We start from the raw sequence: 26,464 nt of genomic DNA, 5'->3' as shown, positions 1-26,464 counted from the left end.
CAAGGTGCTGCAAATATCTGTGCTCAGTGTGCTGCAAGTGCAAATATCTACGTTCTCTGCCTGAAAAACGCTCCATATCTGACTGTGCTCAGTGTGCTGCAAATATCTGTGCTCAGTGTGCTAATTGCTTTATTGTGGGGACTGGGGACCAGCAGTATTATATAGTAGGAGGACAGTGCAGAGTTTTGCTGACCAGTGACCAGTGACCACCAGTATTATACGTCCTGAAAAAAGCTCCATATCTGTGCTGCATTGTAGTATATAGTAGGAGGACAGTGCAGAATTTTGCTGACCACCAGTATAACTATATATATAGCAGTACGGTACAGTAGTCCACTGCTCTACCTACCTCTGTGTCGTCAAGTATACTATCCATCCATACCTGTGGTGCATTTCAGTTTTGCACAGTTTGCTGACCACCAATATATACTATATAGCAGTATGGTACAGAAGGCCACTGCTCTACCTACCTCTGTGTCGTCAAGTATACTATCCATCCATACCTGTGGTGCATTTCAGTTTTGCACAGTTTTCTAACCACCAGTATATAATATACAGCAGTACGGTACAGCAGGCCACTGCTCTACCTACCTCTGTGTCGTCAAGTATACTATCCATCCATACCTGTGGTGCATTTCAGTTTTGCACAGTTTGCTGACCACCAGTATATACTATATAGCAGTACGGTACAGCAGGCCACTGCTCTACCTACCTCTGTGTCGTCAAGTATACTATCCATCCATACCTGTGGTGCATTTCAGTTTTGCACAGTTTGCTGACCACCAGTATATACTATATAGCAGTACAGTACAGTAGGCCACTGCTCTACCTACCTCTGTGTCGTCAAGTATACTATCCATCCATACCTGTGGTGCATTTCAGTTTTGCACAGTTTGCTGACCACCAGTATATACTATATAGCAGTACGGTACAGTAGGCCACTGCTCTACCTACCTCTGTGTCATCAAGTATACTATCCATCCATAACTGTGGTGCATTTCAGTTTTGCACAGCTTGCTGACCACCAGTATATACTATATAGCAGTACGGTACAGTAGGCCACTGCTCTACCTACCTCTGTGTCGTCAAGTATACTATCCATCCATACCTGTGGTGCATTTCAGTTTTGCACAGTTTGCTGACCACCAGTATATACTATATAGCAGTACGGTACAGAAGGCCACTGCTCTACCTACCTCTGTGTTGTCAAGTATACTATCCATCCATACCTGTGGTGCATTTCAGTTTTGCATAGTTTGCTGACCACCAGTATATACTATATAGCAGTACGGTACAGAAGGCCACTGCTCTACCTACCTCTGTGTCGTCAAGTATACTATCCATCCATACCTGTGGTGCATTTCAGTTTTGCACAGTTTTCTTACCACCAGTATATAATATATAGCAGTACGGTACAGCAGGCCACTGCTCTACCTACCTCTGTGTCGTCAAGTATACTATTCATCCATACCTGTGGTGCATTTCAGTTTTGCACAGTTTGCTGACTACCAGTATATACTATATAGCAGTACGGTACAGTAGGCCACTGCTCTACCTACCTCTGTGTCGTCAAGTATACTATCCATCCATATCTGTGGTGCATTTCAGTTTTGCACAGTTTGCTGACCACCAGTATATACTATATAGCAGTACGGTACAGTAGGCCACTGTTCTACCTACCTCTGTGTCGTCAAGTATACTATCCATCCATACATGTGGTGCATTTCAGTTTTGCACAGTTTGCTGTCCACCAGTATATAATATATAGCAGTACGGTACAGTAGGCCACTGCTCTACCTACCTCTGTGTCATCAAGTATACTATCCATCCATACCTGTGGTGCATTTCAGTTGTGCGCAGTATATATAGTAGGCCATTGCTATTGATATATTACTGGCATATAATTCCACACATTAAAAAAATGGAGAACAAAAATGTGGAGGGTAAAATAGGGAAAGACCAAGATCCACTTCCACCTCGTGCTGAAGCTGCTGCCACTAGTCATGGCTGAGACAATGAAATGCCATCAACGTCGTCTGCCAAGGCCGATGCCCAATGTCATAGTAGAGAGCATGTAAAATCCAAAAAAATAAATCTCAGTAAAATGACACAAAAATCTAAATCAAAATCGTCTGAGGAGAAGCGTAAACTTGCCAATGTGCCATTTACGACACGGAGTGGCAAGGAACGGCTGAGGCCCTGGCCTATGTTCAAGGCTAGTGGTTAAGCTTCACCTGAGGATGGAAGCACTCATCCTCCTGCTAGAAAACTTAAAAGAGTTAAGATGGCAAAAGCACAGCAAAAAACTGTGCGTTCTTCTTAATCACAAATCACCAAGGAGAGTCCAATTGTATCGTTTGCGATGCCTGACCTTCCCAACACTGGACGGGAAGAGGTTGCGCCTTCCATCATTTGCACGCCCCCTGCAAGTTCTGGAAGGAACACCCGCAGTCCAGTTCCTGATAGTCAAATTGAAGATGTCACTGTTGAAGTACACCAGGATGAGGATATGGATGTTGCTGGCACTGGGGAGGAAATTGACACGGAGGATTCTGATGGTGAGGTGGTTTGTTTAAGTCAGGCACCCGGGGAGACACCTGTTGTCCATGGGACGAATATGGCCATTGACATGCCTGGTCAAAATAAAATAAAAATCACCTCTTCGGTGTGGAATTATTTCAACAGAAATGCGGACAACTGGTGTCAAGCCGTTTGTTGCCTTTGTCAAACTGTAATAAGTAGGGGTAAGGACGTTAAACACCTAGGAACATCCTCCCTTATACGTCACCTGGACTGCATTTATCAGAAGTCAGTGACAAGTTCAAAAACTTTGGATGACAGCGGAAGCAGTCCACTGACCACTAAATCCCTTCCTCTTGTAACCAAGCTCCTGCAAACCACACCACCAACTCCCTCAGTGTCAATTTCCTCCTTACACAGGAAAGCCAATAGTCCTGCAGGCCATGTCACTGTCAAGTCTGACGAGTCCTCTCCTGCCTGGGATTCCTCCGATGCATCCTTGAGTGTAAAGCCTACTGCTGCTGGCGCTGCTGTTGTTGCTGCTGGGAGTCGATCGTCATCCCAGAGGGGAAGTCGGAAGAGCGGATAACTCAGTCCTTGGCAGCCTGGATGGTGAGAAACATGTTTCCGGTATCCACCGTTAATTCACAGGGAACTAGAGACTTGATTGAGGTACTGTGTCCCCGGTACCAAATACCATCTAGGTTCCATTTCTCTAGGCAGGCGATACCGAAAATGTACACAAACGTCAGAAAAAGAGTCACCAGTGTCCTAAAAAATGCAGTTGTACCCAATGTCCACTTAACCACGGACATGTGGACAAGTGGAGCAGGGCAGACTCAGGACTATATGACTGTGACAGCCCACTGGGTAGATGTATTGCCTCCCGCAGCAAGAACAGCAGCGGCGGCACCAGTAGCAGCATCTCGCAAACGCCAACTCGTTCCTAGGCAGGCTACGCTTTGTATCACCGCTCTCCATAAGAGGCACACAGCTGACAACCTCTTTCGGAAACTGAGGAACATCATCGCAGAATGGCTTATCCCAATTGGACTCTCCTGGGGATTTGTGATATCAGACAACGCCACCAATATTGTGCGTGCATTACATCTGGGCAAATTCCAGCATGTCCCATGTTTTGCACATACATTGAATTTGGTGGTGCAGAATTAAAAAATGACAGGGGCGTGCAAGAGATGCTGTCGGTGGCCCGAAGAATTGCGGGCCACTTTCGGCATTCAGCCACCGCGTGCCGAAGACTGGAGCACCAGCAAACAGTCCTGAACCTGCCCTGCCATCATCTGAAGCAAGAGGTGGTAACGAGGTGGAATTCAACCCTCTATATGCTTCAGAGGATGGAGGAGCAGCAAAAGGCCATTCAAGCCTATACATCTGCCTACGATATAGGCAAAGGAGGGGGAATGCACCTGACTCAAGCGCAGTGGAGAATGATTTCAACGTTGTGCAAGGTTCTGCAACCCTTTGAACTTGCCACACGTGAAGTCAGTTCACTCACTGCCAGCCTGATTCAGGTCATTCCCCTCATCAGGCTTTTGCAGAAGAAGCTGGAGCTATTGAAGGAGGAGCTAAAACAGAGCGATTCCGCTAGGCATGTGGGAATTGTGGATGGAGCCCTTCATTCGCTTAACCAGGATTCACGGGTGGTCAATCTGTTGAAATCAGAGCACTACATTTTGGCCACCGTGCTCGATCCTAGATTTAAAACCTACGTTGTATCTCTCTTTCCGGCAGACACAAGTCTGCAGAGGTTCATAGACCTGCTGGTGAGAAAATTGTCAAGTCAAGCGGAACGTGACCCATCAACAGCTCCTCCTTCACATTCTCCCGCAACTGGGGGTGCGAGGAAAAGGCTAAGAATTCCGAGCCCACCCGCTGGCGGTGATGCAGGGCAGTCTGGAGCAAGTGCTGACATCTGGTCCGGACTGAAGGACCTGCCAACGATTACTGACATGTCATCTACTGTCACTGCATATGATTCTGTCACCATTGAAAGAATGGTGGATGATTATATGAGTGACCGCATCCAAGTAGGCACGTCAGACAGTCTGTACGTATACTGGCAGGAAAAAGAGGCAATTTGGAGGCCCTTGCACAAACTGGCTTTATTTTACCTAAGTTGCCCCCCCTCCAGTGTGTACTCCGAAAGAGTGTTTAGTGCAGCCGCTCACCTTGTCAGCAATCGGCGTACGAGGTTACTTCCAGAAAATGTGGAGAAGATGATGTTCATCAAAATGAATTATAATCAATTCCTACGTGGAGACATTCACCAGCAGCAATTGCCTCCAGAAAGTACACAGGGACCTGAGATGGTGGATTCCAGTGGGGACGAATTAATAATCTGTGAGGAGGGGGATGTACACAGTGAAAGGGGTGAGGAATCGGACGATGAGGAGGAGGTGGACATCCTGCCAATTTGTGCAAGGAGACATTGATTGCTTCTTTTTTGGTGGGGGCCCAAACCAACCAGTCATTTCAGTCACAGTCGTGTGGCAGACCCTGTCGCTGAAATGATGGGTTTGTTAAAGTGTGCATGTCCTGTTTATACAACATAAGGGTGGGTGGGAGGGCCCAAGGACAATTAAATCTTGCACCTCTTTTTTCTTTCATTTTTCTTTGCATCATGTGCTGTTTGGGGACTATTTCTTTGAAGTGCCATCCTGTCTGACACTGCAGTGCCACTCCTAGATGGGCCAGGTGTTTGTGTCAGCCACTTGGGTCGCTTAGCTTAGTCACACAGCTACCTCATTGCACCTCTTTTTTTCTTTGCATCATGTGCTGTTTGGGGACTATTTTTTAAATCTGCCATCCTGTCAGACACTGCAGTGCCACTCCTAGATGGGCCAGGTGTTTGTGTCGGCCACTTGGGTCGCTTAGCTTAGTCATCCAGCGACCTCGGACTAAAAATAATATTGTGCGGTATGAGGTGTTCAGAATAGACTGAAAATGAGTGGAAATTATGGTTATTGAGGTTAATAATACTATGGGATCAAAATGACCCCCAAATTCTATGATTTAAGCTGTTTTTGAGGTTTTTTTGTAAAAAAACATCCGAATCCAAAACACACCCGAATCCGACAAAAAAATTTCAGGGAGGTTTTGCCAAAATGCGTCCGAATCCAAAACACGGCCTCGGAACCGAATCCAAAACCAAAACACAAATCCCGAAAAATTTCCGGTGCACATCACTAATTATAATGTTATATCCTTTACATGTAAATGTATTTTGCACACTATATTTAACATAGCTATTCCCATGGCCGTTTCTAGGGCCATGCAATAACACAGGGGGCCATGGCCACTGTATGCAGCAGTATTTCCTGCAGACTTGCTGTCCGTATAGAATACAGTTGAAAATGTCCCTTCCAAATGGTTGCTGCCTGAGAGGAGATATGCTAGAGGTCCTACTGGACCTCTAGTAACAGGGAAATGACACAGGAGCTCAGAGTGGTAACCGGAAGTGCAAGGACCATGCTGGCCAGGAGAGGGGGGGGGGAGGGTATGCTGGCACCAACCACCGACAATGAGCCAGGACTCGGGAGAAGGGGGGACGATGCGGACACCAACCCCAGACAACAAGCACTCAGTTTAAAATTAATTAGCTTCACTGTGTGTGCATAATTCGCAAGGGGCATTACTGTGTGGGACATAGTATGGTAACAGGGCCATAAATGTGTGCCATAATGTGTAAGTGGCATTACTGTGTGGTTCATAATATGGTGTCACGGGCATAATTTGTAAGGGACATCATTTTGTTGGGCATAATATAGTGTCAAGGGCATAATTGGGGTGTAAGGAAGACTATTCCCGTCAAACCATGTCCCCTTTTTCAAGACCACACCCACTTTTTGCATGCATGCCTGAGTCTTTTTAAATGTCCATGCACATTTTATATTGTTCGCATTGGGAGCCAACTTGTCTAGAAATGGTCCTGGTTATTCCGATGTCGGTCTTTGATAAAAATTACATAATGAAAGCATTTTCACTGCTTACACTTACAGGTTGTTCCCTTCCTCACTGTCTGTACTTAAACTCTTTGATCTGCACATTTTAGGTGGTAAAGGAATGGGAGGACTAGAAGGTGGGATACGAGTGCCGGGAATACTACGCTGGCCGGGCGTTATTCCTGCTAACACAGCAATTGATAAACCAACAAGTCTCATGGATATATTCACTACAGTCACTAAGCTTGGAGGAGGCGTTCTACCACAGGACAGGTACAGTATGTAATGTACTGTCAAAGTCAGAAAAATATCACGCTGCACATTGCCATATATGCACCTCATGCGTGTGCCCGCTGCACGTGCACAGACCCTCCCGTGCGTGCGCACACTCGCCATCACGGGCGCACGGTGTGCGCATTTACGGTAGAGTTTGTGCGCATCTAGCATGCGACACGATCGCTACATATTTAATCAAAATAATGTATTTTATAAGTTAATATTCCCCTGAGTTCTGCAAAGTATGGTATATTTAAAATGGCTCTTTGACCTTAGAGATTCCCCAAACAATAGCTTTCATGTTGGGAGGGCTTCACATGTTCTTATGCATAGTTAAGCACAGGAATAGTAATTGAAGATTAATTGTATTCCGAATAAATTACACCTAAGACCAGCCAGTTTCTTTCCCGCAGACGGAATACAATAGCCTTTAATTACTCTAAGCTTTAAGATTCAATGAAGAGGGCTGACACCTGTGTTTACGAATGGGGCTGGGTTTGTCTCCAGAAGAATGATTGCTGAGATGTCATTGTCTCAACTGAAAGTGGATAGTGAGACAGTATTCGCCAAACAATAGCTTCCCACAAGACAGGAATTTGTTAGTCATCACCCAACGTTTTGCATAACCAAGATCACATGGATACAGCTAGCCCACATGCTGTGAAAGACACACCCACAGGTTGCATGCATACCTGAGAACTTGATATCAGAGCTCACTCTCCCAAAACCACAAATGGCAGATGTACTGTAGCTGCACACAGCTACCTAGCACCCAGAAGCATGGCTGGCTCGTCACCAGGACTGATCTCCTTACGAAGGCTAAGTATTGTATACACATGGCTTAATGGCATAGAATAGTTAAATATGTGTTTGTGGTAAAGTAGTTGTGAAATGATTGGCATAGAATAGTTAGTTTGGAGATACAAATGGCTTAAGGTTAATGATGCTTGTGCAGTTATGTGATTGTTGTATGGTTGTGATGATACTCTATGAAATCTGTAATGAATTGGAACAGTAGACAATCTGTAGCATAGCATCTCTGGTATACATTTATGGATGGTGATTTATAACAGATTATAGTAGTTTTACATGATGCATCTTGCTGAAGGTTAGAAGTCAAAACATACTTCCTTTTGTTACTGTAGTCATTTGCTTGTAGCAATAGCAGGCTGATACTATGTTTGCTTGAAATTGTGAAAGGTGAGTTAGATGGTTTGGAATTGTAAAATCAGCACATATGCATTATATTGAAGCTTAGACATTTTGGAATATAGTGGAGTCTTATGTCTTCTGCTATGTGATTATGGTGTAGCAAAGAATGCCATGTGTTTGGACTTGCAAATCTAAAATGGCTGCTGGCATTCCCTTTTGAACCATATGTTACAGACTTTGGAATCATGGGAGTTTTTCCCAAAATGGAGTCTAGCTTCTGTCCCATGCGGTATTGTAGGGACCATTGTGTTGTTGCTGTGTGTTGTGTATATAGGGACAGCCAGCCTGGGTGAGCTCAAGTTTCTCAACACAAAGGTTCTCAGCATTGACTAACTGCGCAGCGATCATTCCCACATGTGTAAATTCTCTGCAGACATTTTGTCTCTTATTAATGTTGTAAGCCATTCTCTCTCTCCTTCCCCTTAAATGTAATCGTGTCGTTATTGTATTTTATGTGTAGTAATTCGGTTAGGTATTTTATGTTATTTTGGTAGTGTATAACTTGTATTGTGTATTCTTTTGCAATTGAACGTTCATTCTCTCCCTTAAAGGTGTTAGAACCTTAGACCGGTATTTGAGTGTTTATTATATTGCTAAAGGGTTCTCTGAGCATCACAGCCGCTCATACAGCTTTTAAGCTGACAAGGTTACACTGCATTACATCTACACATTATCACTGCACAAAGGTTTACAGTATAAGTACATTCCTTAAGGTATAGTTATTAAAGTTTAATTCTGTAAGTGTCTGCGACGCCTGTGTTCACACCCTGTGCACAGCGTCTGCTACGCTAAGGGCGTACCCTTGCGGTACTTTGTGCGCCAATTGCGTACTGTGTCTCTTAACCTTTTAGAGTGGTTAATATAGGATATATATAGGCTTTATCAGTACTATAGGTAAATATACTAAAATACAAATAGGGATAACACTGTATAGGTTTTTTATAAGAAAATCATATGCATCAAATATTTTGCACAGTATTCCTTTGTTACTGTGAGTTTACATCTATAAAAGTGACTGACTAGCCGTAGAAAGAGATTAAGAGGGACATGTACTAAGCAGTGATAAAAGTGGAGAAGTGAGTCAGTGCAGAAGTTGCCCATGGCAACCAATCAGCATTGACTTAACATTTAGAATTTGCATACTATAAATGTATACAGAGCAGCTGATTGGCTGCCATGGGCCACTTCTCCACTGGCTCACTTCTCCACTTTTATCACCGCTTAGTACATGCCCCCCTTAGTATGACACAAAAATCAGCTAATCTTCCCCCTTCGATCACTGAGCAGGAGTACAGATGCTGTGGTTGGAGGTGAAGTATCATTACTGAAAAGGAAATAGTTGGAAGCAGTGGTGGATTTCTCACTAGGTATGTGAGGAACATGCCTAGAGGTGCCACTTACTTGAGTCGGCACAGCAGGCCGCCCCCTTGCGCTACACACCGCATTTGAGCAGCTGCCCCTTCTTTTTACCTGAAGAAGAGAGGGAGAGTGATGCGTGAGCAGAGGGGTAGAGCTAAAAGGGGCCGAGCAGGGCTGATGCCAGAGAGAGAGGAGGAGCTGCTGCTGGTCAGCCAGAGAGTGACAGAAGTTCTTCTCTGCTGCTTGTGAGGTTGGTTGGGGTGTGTGTGTGTGTTTGCATATGTTTGCAGTGTGATTAGTAGGGAGGAGTGTTGGGGTGGTGAAGAGGCAGTGAGCTATGATGGGAGCAATATGAGCAGTAAGGGGGCAGGTAGGGGTGGGGGAGCAGTGAAGCAGTAGCGTGGCATTGCGTTTAGTGATGGGGCAATGAGCAGTAATGAAAGAAATGTGAGATAAAGGGGGCAGGGATGCGTGGAGAAGCGGTGAAGCAGCAGGGGGCAGTGTGCAGGGTGGGTGAGTGGCCCGTGAGCTGTGATAGGAGCAATGTCCTTTTTCATAGGTACAGCACTTTTTTTAATGGTCTGTACCGATTTTTGGCTCTCCAAACTTCCATTGAAAGTATAGTAAAAGGGGCATGGCCACGGCCCTTTTACCCATGACCACGCCCCCTTTCCGGATTTGTACAGATTTTTACGTGTAAAACGTTGGAGGGTATGGTTATGTGGGGAGTGAGGTGTGATAGGGTAGTGTACTGGGGGGTACATTAATGTGTAAGGGTGAAAGAGTGAAATGTTGAGGCCAGTGTGGTGTGAGGACATCAGTGTGAGCTGTGGAAGGGGGGAAGGCAGTGAGATATGAAGGGAACTGGAGAGAGATATAACCGGGATAATGAGTAGGCTATGGTGAGATATGGAGGGAGAGCAGCCAATTGTTTCTGGAAGAAAATGGACAAGGCCAAAATCTGGACCTTTATGGAACCCAAACATAGGCCCACATCCACGCATGCTTGTAGAAAGAGGAGAAAACATCCTAGTTGAAACTCCACCATTAAAAACCTCCTGGATTCACACCAAGACACATACTTTTTCCAAAACCGATGGTAATGCTGAGACGTTACTCCCTTCCTAGCTTGGATCAGAGTAGGAATGACCTTGTTCAGAATGCCCTTCCAAGCTAAGATCTGGCGTTCAATATCCATGCCGTCAAACGTAGCTGCGGTAATTCTTGATAGGCGAACGGCCCCTGTTGAAGAAGGTCCTCGTGAAGAGGAAGAGGCCTCGGATCCTCTAGCAGTAATTCCAGAAGATCCACGTAACAAGCTCGCCGAGGCCAGTCCGGAGCAATGAGGATCACCTGAACTCTTGTTCTTTTTATTAGTTTGAGAATCCTTGGGATGAATGGAAGTGGAGGGAACACATACACTGACCAAAACACAGACGGAGTTACCAGGGTGTCCACTGCCACTGCTTGTGGGTCTCGTGACCTGGAACAGTATCTCCCAAGCTTCTTGTTGAGGCGAGAGGCCATCATGTCTATTTGAGGTACGCCCCATCGACTTGTTACCTCTGCGAATACCTCCGGGTAGAGGCCCCATTCTCCTGGATGGAGATCATGTCTGCTGAGGAAGTCCGCTTCCCAGTTGTCTACTCCCAGAATGAAGGAATCACCGACAATGCCACCGCGTGTCTTTCTGCCCAGAGGAGGATTATTGTTACCTCTGACATCGCAGCTCTGCTCTTCGTTCCGCCCTGCCTGTTTATGTAGGACACCGCTGTGACGTTGTCCGACTGAACCTGAATGGCTTCATTTTGCAGAAGATGTGCCGCCTGTAGAAGGCCGTTGTAAATGGCCCGCAGTTCCAGAACGTTTATTGGAAGGAGAGATTCCTGACTGGACCACCGTCCTTGGAAGTTTTCCCCTTGGGTGACTGCTCCCCAACCTCTGAGACTTGCATCCGTGGTTAGAAGAATCCAATTCTGAATTCCGAACCTGCGGCCCTTGAGTAGGTGAGACGTTTGGAGCCACCAGAGGAGTGAAATTCTGGTTTGCAGCGACAGGCGTATCCATGGTGCATGTGAAGATGTGATGCTGACCACTTGTCCAGGAGATCCAGCTGGAAGAACCGTGCATGGAATATTTCGTACTGTAGAGCCTAGTAGGAGGCTACCATCTTCCCCAGAAGGCGAATGCACTGATGAACCGACACCCGGGCTGGCTTCAAGACATCCCAGACCATTGCTTGAATCACCAACACTTTCTCCATTGGTAGAAACACCTTCTGCAGTTCCATGTCGAGTATCATCCCCAGGGGGGGCAGTCTCCTTGTCGGTTCCAAATGTGACTTTGGAAGGTTCAGGATCCACTGATGATCCTGTCATAGTTGAATTGAGAGAGCAATTCTCTGCAACAGCCTCTCCCTGGAAGATGCCTTTATCAGTAGATCATCCAGATATGGAATTATGTTCAATCCCTACTTGCGGAGGAGGAACATCATCTCTGCCATGACCTTGGTAAACACCCTCTGTGCAGTGGAGAGGCCAAATGGCAATGTCTCGAACTGATAGTGACAGTCCTGTAGTGCAAACCTTAGATAGGCCTGGTGAGGCGGCCAGATCGGAATGTGAAGGTACGCATCCTTGATATCCGGGGATACCAGGAATTCCCCCTCCTGCAGACCTGAAAACACCGCTCTCAGAGACTCCATCTTGAACTTGAATGCTTGCAAATATGGGTTCAAGGACTTTAGGTTCAATATTGGCCTCACCGAACTGTCCAGTTTCGGTACCACAAAAAGGTTTGAGTTATAACCCCTGTTTCTTAGATGAGGTGGAACTGGAACAATGACATTTGTTTGTAGCAATTTTTGAATGGCTTCCTGCAGGATTGTACTTTCTGTCAGTGAAGCTGGTAAGCCTGATTTGAAGAATCTGTGAGATGGGAGTACCTGAAATTCCAGTCTGCACCCCTGGGTAACAATATCTTTTACTCAGGGATTTAGGCACGATGTCACCCAGACATGACTGAAATCTTTTAGTCTCACTCCCACCTGCCTGATTCCCAGGCTGGGAGGTCCACCGTCATGCTGAAGACTTGGAGGAAGCAGAACATGGTTTCTGTTCCTGGGAACCAGTTGGTGCAGGTTTTCTGGACTTTCCCCGACCTCCTCTAAAGAAGGTGGGGGGACCCTTGGATTTTTTACATTTTGCAGTCTGAAAGGACTGCAGCGTAGGCGTAGGATAAGATTTCCGAGCTGGTGCAGCTGCGGAGGGAAGAAAGGTTGACTTACCCGCAGTTGCCGTGGATATCCACACATCCAGTGCTTCCCCAAACAGGGCCTGACCTGTGAAGGGTAGATTCTCCACGTTCTTCTTGGATTCCACATCCGCAGTCCATTGGCATAGCCAGAGTCCTCTGAGTGCCTAGACTGCCATGGAAGTAGCCCTTGCATTAAGCAGCCTGATGTCCTTCATGGCTTCCACCATGAAACCTGCTGAATCCTGTATGTGACGTAAAAACAAGTCAATGTCACTCCTATCCATAGTATCTAATTCCTCTACTAATGAGCCTCACCACTTTACTATGGCTTTAGAAATCCACGCACAAGCAATAGTGGGCCTTAAGGCCACGCCTGTAGCAGTGTGTAGTGACTTGAGCGTAGTCTCAATCTTGCGGTCAGCCGGCTTCTTTAAGGTGGTTGAACCGGGGACAGGTAAAACCACCTTTTTTGACAATCTAGATACAGAAGCGTCTACTATAGGTGGGTTTTCCCACTTTTTCCTGTCCTCTTCAAGGAAAGGAAAAGTAATGAGAATTATTTTAGGGTTTTCCCAGGATTTTTCAAACAAGGAGTTTAACTCCTTAGAAGCAGGGAAGGTAAGCGAGGATGTCTTATTTACAGTAAAATAAGTCTCCTCTTCCTGCTCAGGTATCTTCTTAGTAATGTGCAAAACATCCCTAATGGCTTCAATCATTAGTTGTACCCCTTTAGCAAGGGAAGCATTCCCCTCCTGCATATCCCCATCACCGTCCCCTGTATCAGAGTCGGTATTAGTGTCAGCTTGCATTATCTGGGCAAGCGTACATTTTTGTAGGTATGTAGGTGGGGTTTTTGAAGTAGTGGGGGCAGAGTACTGCAAACCCGCCACAGTCTTCCTCAAAAACTGTGTCTCTTTCTCAGTATGTGACATCCTAGTTGAAATTTGGGAAATCATGCCCCTTAAAGAATCCACCCATGCGGGTTCGGATTCGGAAGGCTGAGAAAGCATATTGCAGTCCTGAGTATATGAAATAGACTCCTCTGGAGAAGATAAACACTGCAGCGCAGGACACAGAATCCTTAGACATGGTAATGTGAGATATACACTTCCACACACACAGAGGAATATGTCAAATACAGTTTCCCCCAGAGTACCTTCAGAGAAGCACAGAGTATAAGGAGCCAGCCACACAGCCCCCCTGTAGGCAATTATTATGATAAAATCCCGGTGCTTACAAACTACCCTTAATAGGGCAGTTAGTACTGTTATCACACTGCCCCCCTGTCTATATCACCCTGGTACCGTGAGGTATTGCTGGAGTTATGTGGAGTGCAGTGCTCCCTGTCACCGTCCTGTCTTTATAATCTGCATGGAGAAAATGGCGCTGGTGAGTGCTGTATCTGCTCTGAGAGGAAGCCCCGCCCCCTGTAATGGCGCGCGGCTTCCCACACTTAATATTAAAACTGGCCTGAGAATTTTTGTGTTAACAGCGGGATTAGCCCTGTTAACTTTATGACCAGTGTAGGGTTAATCCGCTGACTCAGAACGCCCCTCCAGCGTCTACATGCTGTGATGTTGCTGAGCCTTCCCAGAGCGCAGCCCCGCAGAGCTGCGCTCCAACCCCTGTGCCGCCATACCTGCCAGCGAGCCACTAACTGGGACGCCGGCGCTGTACTTACCACTCTTCTATCTTCTGGCTCTGTTAGGGGGTGGAGGCCATGCTGTGGGAGTGAGCAGTCACCTCGTGGGCTTGCGATCATCATCCTTAGGAGCTCAGTGTCCTGTCAGCAGAGATAGAGAACCATTAACTCTCCATTAAGTTGGTTCCTTCCTACTCCCTCCCTAAGTCCCACGAAGCAGGAAGGCTGTTGCCAGCAGCCTTCCTGTAAAATAACAAACTTTTAAAGAAAAGAAAACTAAGAAAACTCGTAAGAGCTCCCCTAGCTGTGACCGGCCCCTCCGGGCACATTTTCTAAACGGAGTCTGGTAGGAGGGGCATAGAGGGAGAGGCCAGCCCACACTATTAAACTCTTAAAGTGCCAGTGGCTCCTAGTGGACCCGTCTGTACCCCATGGTACTAAAAGGACCCCAGCATCCTCTAGGACGTAAGAGAAAAGGGGCATATTAACCGTGTTTGCCAGTCGCAGGCATATCAGGCTGAGGCCACTGGCGGGAGAAAGAATCACAGTAGATTAAGGAATACAAATGTTTTGAAAGACCACAAGGTAGACTCAGACAGTGGCAATGATCTGGACAGTTTGGAAGAGTTGCAGTCAAAGGGAGTGACAGGTAAGCAATTTGGGTCACTCCGCAAATCAATGGCCACCCAAATGGAACTGGACACAGGATCAGCAGACTCTGTAATGTCACAGCAAGAGTACAAACACAATTTTAAAAATGTTAAATTAAACAAAACTTTAATGCTGCTTAAAACATATACTGGGGAGACAATTATTCCATGTGGGGTGTTGCCCGTACTTGTGCAGTATAATGGCCAGCAGGAGCCTCTGGACTTATACATTGTTCAAAATAGTGGCCCAGCACTGTGGGGTCAGGAATGGCTATGAAAAATTCAATTAGACTGGTCAGTCATCAAATGCCTGAGCGTCACACACAAAGGCCTTTGTCCCTGAAAACAGTCCTTAACCAAGCTACTGTGTACAGCTGTTTTTCAACCAAGCATTGGGACTTTGAAACACATAAAAGGGAAGCTAGTGCTCAAAGATGGAGCTGTTCCCAGGTTCCAGTACCGTACGCTATCAGACATAAGGTGGAGCTGGAGTTAGACTGGCTGGAAAGTGAGAAAATCATATCAAAGGTGGTTTGGAGCCCTTGCGCAACTCCAATAGTTCCAATTGTAAAAAAAATATGGTGCAGTACGGCTGTGCAGGGATTTCAAGGTCACCATAAATCCAGTAATGCAAACAAATCACTACCCGTTACCAAAAATTGAAGATATCTTTGCAAATCTGTCTGGAGGACTAAAGTTTAGTAAGATTGACCTAGCTGATGCGAATCTCCAAATACAGTAGAGACAGAGGACGATTCAAAGGTGTACCTCACCATTAACACACACATAGTACTTTACAGGTACAGTCGGTTGGTGTTTGGCATTTCTTCTGTCCCTACCCTTTTGCAATGAGCCATGGACCAAATGTTATAAGGGGTTCCTGGTACCCAGTGGTATTTGGATGACATTATTGTGACAGGTTCATCTGATGCAGAACACCTCCAAAATCTTAAACTAGTGTTGCAGCGGCTTGAATAATATGGGCTCAGAGTCAAAAGAGACAAGTGGGAGTTCTTCGTGGTCTCTGTCACATACTGTGGGCACACGATTGATGCAAATGGACTACACAAATGGCAAGAAAAGTGGAAGCTGTGTTAAAGGCTCCCCTGCTAAAAGACGTGTCCCAGCTTCGCTCCTTCTTAGGGTTCATTAACTATTACCACAGACTCTTGCCTAACTTAGACACACTTCTGCATTCATTACATCAGTTGCTCCAGCAGGGTCAGAAATGGCTATGGTCTACAGAATGTGAGCATGCTTTCACAAAGGCAAAGGACTTGATAACATCAGACATGTTGTTAACCCACTACGACCCCTTCCTATTAGAGTGGCCTGTGATGCCTCATCTTATGGCATTGGAGCTGTCATGTCACATACTATGCCACATGGACAGGAGCGTTCAAGGGTGGTCATTCCGAGTTGATCGCGGCCAGCAACGTTTTGCTGCTGCGATCAACTAGTACACGCCTATGGGGGAGTGTATTTTAGCTTAGCAGGGCTGTGATCGCTTGTGCAGCCCTGCTAAGCTATAAAAATTTAAAACAAAAGAAGACTAGCCCTATACCTACTTACCCAGTGCGACGGATCCAGCGATGATGGGGCCGGCTTTGACGTCAGACATCCGGCCTCCTTTCTTCTGGACACGCCTGCGTTTTACTCACCACTCCCCGAAAACAGCTTCAAACGGTCCGGATCCGCCCTGAAACGCCTTCTTCCTGTCAATCTTCTTTGCGGTCGGCTCTGTGACCGCTTCCTTTGTAAGCCGCGACGTAACCCGGCGACAGAGGTCCCCTGTCGCCGGGCAATGTCGCACACGTACACTGCGGCCACCGTGCATGTGCATTCCGCACCCGTTCGCACGCAGCGATAAACCGCTGCGTGCGAACGGGTCGGTATGACCCCCAATAGCTTCTGCATCTTGGGCATTATTCAAGGCTGAATGTAACTATGCACAGATTGACAGAGAAGCCTTAAGCCTGGTTTGGGGAGTTAAATGATTCAATCAGTATTTATTTGGCAAGAAATTCACACTCGTGCTTGACCATCAACCGCTTTTGTCCATCTTTAACCCTAAGAAGGGTATTCATGTCACGGCGGCTGCAAGGATGCAGCGCTGGGCCCTGTTCTTATGTGGACATTGCTATACTCAAGCGGACTGCACAACATGCCAATGCAGACGGGTTGTCCCGACTGCCTTTACAGACTGCCCCATTGCCACAGTCAACCGAGGATTCGTGGAATGTTTTCACAATAACACAAGTGTAATGTCTTCCCATAACTGCCAGTATAATCAGATGTGAGACTGCTCAGTACCCTATCCTGGCTCAAGTACTCACAGCAACACAAAAAGGGTGGGTTACACCTGTGCGGCGGCAGCTGGCCCCTAACTTACATCGGAGGCGTAAGTTGACAGTTGATACTGACTGCCTCCTCTGGGGGTTGTGGATCATCATGCCTGCCAAGCTGCATGCAAGAGTTTTAGAGGAGCTCCATGTGGGTCATTTGGCCATGGTCAAGATGAAGGAACTTGCTAGAAGTTTTGTATGGTGGCTAGGCTTGGATCAACAGTTGGAGGATCTGGCCAGAGAATGTTCAAGGTGCCAACCTGTTCAAAATATGCATGATCCAGCACCATTGCATCCATGGGAGTGGCCATCCACTTCATGGCAGCGGATACATGTGGACTTTGCGGGACCATTTCTAGGGTCCATGTTCCTGGTGGTGGTGGATGCCTGTTCCAAATGGCCTGAAGTTTTTAGTTACTTCTACTACAGCTGCACACATGGTGGAAGTGTTGAGGAGTCTTTTTGCCAGAACAGGGGTACCAGAGCAGTTGGTCAGTGACAACTGCTGAAGAGTTCCAGACTTTCCTGAAGAAAAACAGAAATTCGTCATATTACCTCCGCCCCATATCACCCGGCTACAGATGGACTGGCTAAATGCTTCATACAAACCTTAAAGTAAGCTTGCCACACCATGCACACAGACAGGGGGACTTTACAACACAAGCGCTCCAATTTCTTGTTTGCCTACAGGAATCTGGTTCATGCCACAATGAGTCAAATCCAGCTATGCTGTTCCTGGGCAGGAACCTCAGGTCTCGACTGGATTTGATCAAGCTGGATATTTGTGGACGGATTTCTGATCGGCAACTGAAGCAGACTCTAAGTTCAGGTGGTACCAAAAAGCGAGTTTTGTCTGTAGGCCAGACTGTGTGGGCCCGTAACTATCATGGGGAACAGAAGTGGGTAATTGCAACAGTTAAACAATGTAAAGGTCCACTGTCATATATAGTGGAAATTGAGCCGGGGGTACTGTGGCACAGGCACCTGGATCAACTACGTGAATATAATGGATTACCTACGCTTGATGGAGAAAAACATTCTGCAGAAGCTCCGGTGTCAATACCCGCACCAGTAGACACAGTGTATTGTTTAGATGACCTGTCCAGAGTTGCACAATTGTTCCAGCCCAATGATAATGTCGAAGTGAACACTGACACTGTAAAGTCCACATACATCTTTTTTTTTTTTTTTTTAATGTTTTTATTGGATTTTTCTTATACAAGAAAAGAAAGGAGAGAACAGTACAAAATATAATATACAGAATACAAAATAATTGCATACAGAAGGCAAAAGGTAGGGATATGGGCCAAGCAACACAGTGATACGGAATAGGCACTGCAGCAAAATGTGTAAGAGCCACGCCATCAAAGCTCCAAAACAGACATGCCAAAGAAACAGTATAGAACGGCTTACTACAGCATGTAGCATCGTAGTTGCAATCCCCAGAAAACATACCATAAAAAACATACACACAAACCAGTAATAAATATGCAATCAAAATACAGGATAGAAAAGAGAGAGAGAAGAAAATAAGACAACACAAACAAGGGTACGAAATAAAGGTCATGGGAGTTGGGGGGGGGGGGATTTGCAAACGTCCTACAAGGATCTTCTTCAAACCAGTCAGGGGCATTAGCAACCGTTCCAAAAATTTGGAAGGATCAGACTATACAGACAGGGTCACCTGAGATTACGGATAAACATTATCACTAAATAGGGATACATAGTTTGCGGTAGGAATCCCAGCTGAGTGAGTCAAACAATTTCAGTACATGTTGCTGTTGAGGGGGGGGGGGAGGGATTCTATATAAGGACCCCATTTACTGTAAAAACGAAGGGCGTTACAATCAAGGTCAGGGAGAGTGGACTGACGCTCGAGATATAATGTAACAGTAAGAATAGTTTTAAGGTTTTCTAAGGAGGGAGAGGTCCGAAATATCCAGTGGTTCAGAATCAGTTTCTTCCCTAGGGTCAACAAAATGTACAAAAAGGGGGTATAATGGATCTGAGACGGTGGAAGACACCAGGATGTAGTGTTAAGGCCAAGGATTGCTGCTAGGTCCATAGGGAGGGAGATTCGAAAGGTAGACTTCAAGTACCACAATACTTTATGCCAAAACCGTCAAATTTTCGGGCACTGCCAGAAGTTATGTATAAAAAGAGCATTGGGCGCTTTACATTTAGGACAATGTCCTGTTTCTGCAGAAACCATATATTTGCGCTGCCCAGGGGCTATATATGCTCTATGGAGAAACTTAAAGTGGATCTCCTGGAGCTGGGCAGAGTGTAGAGCCTTCAAAATAGAAGGCAGGGGGGAAAGGAAGCAATCCACAGATGGAGCCCAGGACCAATCACTTGACCATTTAGAGATCATAGGGGACCACAGGGTATCAGGTTTACTTAGGAGCAGGTCTTGATACAACCAACAGACCTTATAAGAAAAATGTTGTAACTTCAATAAGATAGGGGACAGAGGGTCACCCCTCCGCTCGTGCACAGGAGGGACAGGCAAGAACTGCACATAGTGCCGAACTTGAAGGTACATATAGAAATCCGATGCCAACACACCATACCTCTCGGCTAAGTCTCTAAATAACATAAGAATCCCACCGGGATCAAATACGTCCCGAATGAGATCAATGCCCTTAGACTTCCACATGAGAAATCTACCATTGTCGAAGGGTGGGGTAAAACAGGGGTTCCCAATCAAGGGAATAAAAGTGGAGTATTCCGGGCTCCTATCTAATGCTTTATTAATAGACCACCATGAACGGTAGGCGTCCCAAAAAAGGATGTTTGTGCGTGACACAGGCGGGAGCAAAGATTTGGGGGTGTGGAGAAGAGCCCTGAGATCATAAGGAAACAAAAGGGCTTGCTCGATTGCTCCATTAACGTAAGAGGATGTACCCAAAAGCCAATCCGAAATATATCGAAAGTTAACTGCTTGGAAGAATGCCAAGAGGTCAAGGACAGCCAGGCCACCATCCTTGCGAGGAAGCTTAAGTTTAGCAATGAAAATCCTCGACCTCTTGCCATTCCACAAAAATTTTGAAAACAGCTGATCACATAGAAGGAGATCTTTACGAGGGGGTTGGACAGGTACCATCTGAAGCAGGTATGATAACTTAGGAAATATAGTATTTTTCAAAATGGCAACCCGCCCCAATAGAGAAATAGGAAGGGAGGACCAGGTGGTCAGTAATTGAGACACTGTTTTGATGACAGGTGTATAGTTAACTGAGTATAAGTCAGACAAGTTCACTGGGATAAAGATTCCCAGGTATTTGAGCTTAGTGGTATTCAGCTGGAATTGAGTAAGGACGGGTGAGGAGGAGCATGCGCAAGCAGACGGAGTGAGTGGGAAGAGCTCAGATTTGGTAGCATTTATTCGGTACCCTGCGAAGGAACCAAACTGAGCAATTATCCGCATGGCTAAGGGGATAGAGGTTTCTGGGTTTGAGATGAAAAGAAGCATGTCATCCGCAAACAGGCTAACACACAATTCATGATCTCGCACCAGAACTCCCGAAAAACCCACAAGGTGGCGAGTTTTAATAGCAAGGGGTTCTATGGCAATGGCAAAAAGTAGCGGGGAGAGGGGACAACCTTGCCTAGTGCCCCTGTGAAGGGGTATAGGATCTGAAAGGTAGCCATTGCACATAATTCGGGAAGCTGAGGGGGAGTAAAGAGTACGTAACATACTGATCAGACCCAGCGGGAACCCAAACCTGTCTAGGGTAGTGTATAAATGGTCCCAGCTGACCAGGTCAAAGGCCTTCTCAGCGTCCAAAGAAAGGACATATTGGGGGTCTAAGGTCCCGCTGGAACGTAACCAGATGGCTGCCGCTAAAATTTTACGAATATTATTCGTAGAATGCCGGCCTGAGATGAAGCCAGTTTGATCTGGGTGGATAATAGAAAGAAGTAAGCCCTTCATTCTGTCAGCAATAATCTTTGTAAAGAGCTTGTAATTGGTATTTAGGAGGGATATAGATCCCGGGAGATGGGGGTCTCTACCTGGTTTGGGAAGGAGACGGATCAGAGCGTCATTAAAGTATAAATGGATAGAATTTGAGGTTAAAATTTTGTTAAACACCAAGGTTAGGGGATCTACCACATTAGGGAGGAGCATTTTATAAAATTCTCCAGAGAAGCCATCAGGCCCTGGAGCCTTCAAAGGTTTAAGGCCCTTGATAGCTTTCTCTACCTCCTGTGACGTTATTAGGGTACATAGGTTATCGGTCAGTGCAGGTGGTAATCGGGGGAGGGGAGTCGCGTTCCCAAAAAGAGCTTTTAGCTTGCTCGTCAATAAGGGGACAAGAATAAATATCAGTATAAAAATCTGAAAGGAGTTTGGCCATATCAACAGACTTAGTAGCCAATGATCCATCAGATCGTTGCAATGATTGAATTACTGAAGAAGGTGTCGACCCCTTCAACAGGCTGGAGAGGAGGCGACCCGTCTTGTTCCCAAACCTGTAGAATCGATGATTCTTGTGAAAAGTATGTTGGTCACCCATCGCAGCCAACACAGCATTAAACCGGGATTTACATTCTAAATAAGTCTTCTTAGAAAGAGGGGTGGGATGCTGTTTGAAACTCTGAAAGGCCTCAGTTAAGCTGCGCTGAGAGTTTTTAAATTCAGACAGAAATCGTTTCTTTCGTGAGGAAACATATTCTATAAGCCTGCCGCTTATGACTGCTTTTGAGGCCTGCCAGAATACCAAAGGATACGCAGCAAGAGCACCCTCGTTATCTAGTTTGAACTCTTCCCAAAACTCAGCCAGCCTGCGCTTGAAATGTAAGGAGGAAGCAAAGGCAGTGGGGAAGCGCCAGCACTTAAAGGAGCCCCGGTCAAGGGACGTAGTAAGAGACGTCCAAACTAGGGCGTGGTCAGAGATGGAGATAGCCTCCATCTGAGATTCAGAGATTTGAGGATTGAGGGAGTCAGACAATAGTAAAAAGTCAATCCTGGACAGGGTGCCATGAGCAGCCGAGAGGCAGGAGTATTCCCTGTCTGTAGGATGAAAAAATCTCCACACATCAGTGAGGTGCAGTTGGTGCGTGAAAAAGGGGATACCAAAGGTAGGAGAGAGGCGTGCACGAGCGGAGGAGTTAGTGTCCATATAAGTAGAGGCGACAATATTAAAATCGCCGCCCACTATCATGGGGAGGGAGGCAAACGGATATAATTTGGTCAGGAGTCGTTTAAAAAATACTTTAGAGTAAGAATTAGGGGCATACATTGTACAAAGAACATATTTAGTGTTATATAGCATAATCTCTAAAATAAGAAACCTGCCTGTAGGGTCACATACAGAGGTAAGAACTTCAATATGCAAAGATCGTTTAGCCAGGATCAGGACACCTCTAGCTTTGGAAGAATATGGAGCATCTGCGAGCACCTGCCAGCCCAGGACACCCAGCTTCTGGGCCTCCGGGGAAAGAAGGTGGGTCTCTTGTATAAACATCAAATCCATACGCAGTCTGTTTAAGTAAAGCAGGATCTTCTTCCTCTTAATAGGGGAATGTATTCCCCCTACATTCCATGTACCAGACAGCAGGTCTTCCGCAATGTGAGCCCTGGCAGGGGCAGCGGGAGCCGGGGGCAGAGGACCCGGACCGCTAGCTTGCGTTTCTGCAGCCGGAGCTCTGGAGCTCAGAGACGCGGGCAGCGTCTTGTTTGGTGCGGGGAGTTTTGCCCGGCATGGAGGGGGCCAGGTATTTGTCCATAAAGGACAGCCCCGTGTGCAGGGGGAAAGCGGGGGGAAGCGGACCGCTCAAAGGACGCCCAGGACGGGCGATTAGCAGGGTTTTGTGGCACCGGAGCTTCAGGGGAGAGGTGCTACTCCATTCAGCCCGGAACTGGAAGTCCAAGTCCACATACATCTTAAGTGCTCCTGATCCAAGTTCACGGGTCATTCATTCAATTACTGAATAAGGTCATCTGTTTGGATTGTTCAGAACGATCTCTCTTTCATTCAGAGTCTTTGCTTTACTGCACAATGCCATCCCAAAGATATTATTGTAAAGATTACACTGTGATACACTGAAAGGGGGAAGGAGACATTTGGCACATGCCTGGTGGTGAGCGTGATGACCCTGATGTGTTGGCCTCCCACCATGGACCTAGGGGCTCATGTGCACTACATGCCCTATGCCTATTATAAATACGCCTACAGTATGTCGGATCTTCTAGTAATAATGTTGCTACATTCAGTGTCCATGATGCATGGAAACCAGTAATCAATATAGAGACTGCAAGTTCTACAGATTAAGGCCCCTAGTCAACTTGCATTGGTTATGCGATGCAATCGCATCTGGCTGTTTTTCGGTCCAGTGCGCACGTGCAGAGACTGTTCTGCGCACGTGTGGGAAGCCAATGCAATTGCATCACATTGATGCAAACGCCTCTGACTGATTGATAGGCAGAGGCGTTCACAGGGCGGCCATGCTGTGTTGCAGGGGCGGTCCAGGGAAAACCGGGGGTGTCGGCACACACAGCCGCTCCAAAGCGGAAAATGGCGGCAAACCCTACTGTCTTCGCAGCCAGGCAGGGGGCTTCACTTATTCAGTGATGCAATTGAATTGCGTTGTCATCTCTGGCTGCCATTAGCATTGTGATCGAATTGCAATTGCATTGCTGGCCGCCAGTAGCATGCTGGGTGGCCTTGCCCTACCCTATGTTGAGTGGTCCCCAGTATGTCAGTGACAGCAGCTGCAGTGTTGATTTTTTAGCAAAACTGCAACTGAGGCTGAATGAGGGCCTAAATTGCATAAAAACTGATGACCTGCACAGATTGTTCAGCTGTTCTGCTCTGTGCAGAATGCCACATTTCAACTGACATTACAGACTAGTCTGCATACTTGTGGCTTATATTGGCTGCTTATTTCTGCTGCTTTACGCAGACTTTTAATATCATTTTGGACCAACAATTCTAACTTCTTTGCACACCAAGGTTCTTATAATATATATGTAGGTGGAGTGTCCCATATCCAAAATGCTTGGAACCAGAGGTATTTTGGACATCGGATTTTTCCGTATTTTGGAATAATTTCATACCATAATGAGATATCATGGCGATGGGACCCAAATCTAAGCACAGATGGCATTTATGTTTCATATACACCTTTTACACACAGCCTGAAGGTAATATAAGCCAATATTTTAAATAACTTTGTGCATTAAACAAAGCTTGTGTACATACACACAATTCATTTAGGTTACATATACACCTTATACACACAGCCTGAAGGTCATTTAATACAATATGTTTAATAAATTTGTGTATTAAACAAAGTTTGTGTACTTTGAGCCCAGTGCTTAAAGTGGTCCTAGAGAGGTGGTGAGACTCACCCCCCCCCCCCTCCCATATGCTCGTGAAACAGAGGGATTGCGCATGCCGTAAAAAGGGGGCATGGCCTCAAAAAAGGGGGCGTCATCACCCAAAAGTATCGCCAATTTAAATTACGCCACACAGTAGCATAATCTTATTCACATTAAACCATAGTAGTGTTATTCATGTTATGACTCACATTAGTTCCCCTTATACACAAAGCCCACAGTTGTAGCACCCATAATACACATAATGTCCACAGCAGTAGTGCCCCTTATGCAATACCCACTATAGTGGTAGTGCCCACATTAGTAGAGCCCATAGTATTGGTTTTCCTTATTCAGTATCCCCAGAAGTAGTGCCCCTTATGTCCCCAGGAGTGTTGCCCCTTATTAAGTGCCCCCTATGCAATGTTCTCATTAGTATTGCCCCCAGTAGTAATGCCCCCTGTAGTTATGTCCCCAGTGTATATGCCCCCTGTAGTTATTTCCACTGTAGATATGCCCCCAGTAGTTATACCCCCAGTTGGTGTGCCCCCTGTAGATATGTCCCAGTAGTTTTGCCCGCAGTTGGTGTGCCCCCGTAGTTATGTCCCAAGTAGATGTGCCCCCTGTAGATATGCCCCCAGTAGGTTTGCCCCCAGTTGGTGTGCCCCCAATAGTAATGCACCCATAGTTATGTCTCCAGTAGATGTGCCCCTGTAGTTATGCCTGCTGTAGATATGCCCCCAGTTGGTGTGCCCCCAGTAGTTATGCCCCAGTTGGTGTGACCCCAGTAGTAATGCCCACATAGTTATGTCCCCAGTAGATGTGCCTCCTGTAGTTATGCCCGCTGTAGGTTTGTCCCCAGTAATTTTGCCCCCAGTTGGTGTGCCCCCAGTAGTTATGCCCCCAGTTGGTGTGCCCCCAGTAGTTATGCCCCCCAGTTTGTTTGCTGCTCAGTAGTTATGCCCCCAGTTTGTTTGCCACCCAGTAGATCTGCCCCAGTTCCCCTCTAGTAGCGCTGCTTGCACACACAAAATATATTTTAAAAAAAACTGACAATACTCACCTGACCCGCTCCTGTTTCTGGACCGTAGCCTCCGTCTGGCGCCCGCTCCTTGCAGCTATGGGAGAGACGTCATGGCGTCTCTCCCATAGCGCACAGCCGCACACACTGCCTGAGCCGGAACTCAGGAGAAAGAGTCGGTGCCCGCTGCTAACACAGTCTTAGGCTGTGCCCGGCATTTCCCTAAGTTAGGTAAGCCGGAGGAGGCGGAACTGCATTCCGTCTCCAAATGGAACTGACGGACGCAGTTCCACCCCGTTCCGGCTCACTTTAACCTCTGATTAAGCCATCAGAAAACATAGGTTTCACTATCTCAGTCTTACTCAAAACATTCTGTATTTCGGAATATTCCGTATTTCGGAATATTTGGAAATGGGATACTCAACCTGTAATATATATTTGTGCAAAAATCAAAGCTTACTAATGGCCATGTTCAGAGCTGATCTCAGCAGCAAATTTGTTAGCTAATGAGCAAAACGGTGGGGTCATTCTGAGTTGATCGCTCGCTAGCTGTTTTTAGCAGCCGTGCGAACGTATAGTCGCCGCCCACCGGGGTGTGTATATTTGCTGTGCAAGGGTGCGATCGCTTTTGCAGCCGAGAGATGCTAACACAATCTGTGCAATTTCTGAGTAGCTCAGAACTTACTCATCCGCTGCGATGACTTCTGCTTGTTCAGTCCTGAAATTGACGTCAGACACCCACCTTGCAAATGTCTGGACACGCCTGCATTTCTCCAACCACTCCCGGAAAACGGTCAATTGACACCCAGAAACGCCTCCTTGCTGTCAATCTCCTTGCGAACACCCGTGCAAACGGAATCATCGTAGAATCCATCGCTCAGCAACTTTGTACCCATAC

The 26,464-nt window shown here is 46.4% G+C and overlaps 1 protein-coding gene across 5 annotated transcripts in view; it reads left to right on the top strand.

Annotated features, from left to right (window-relative positions):
* Positions 1–26,464, top strand: part of LOC135047996 (arylsulfatase H-like) — a 450,445-nt gene that overhangs the window by 365,998 nt on the left and 57,983 nt on the right. For all 5 annotated transcript variants that reach the window (XM_063955491.1, XM_063955492.1, XM_063955493.1 and 2 more), the window contains one exon: positions 6,593–6,755. In XM_063955491.1, the coding sequence (XP_063811561.1) occupies positions 6,593–6,755 (163 nt within the window). The remainder of the gene's footprint in view (positions 1–6,592; positions 6,756–26,464) is intronic.

The sequence above is a fragment of the Pseudophryne corroboree genome, chromosome 2, assembly GCF_028390025.1.
Source record: "Pseudophryne corroboree isolate aPseCor3 chromosome 2, aPseCor3.hap2, whole genome shotgun sequence".
Lineage (NCBI taxonomy): Eukaryota > Metazoa > Chordata > Amphibia > Anura > Myobatrachidae > Pseudophryne > Pseudophryne corroboree.
Note: the sequence above shows the minus strand (reverse complement) of the source record. Positions and strands in the feature narration are given on the sequence as shown.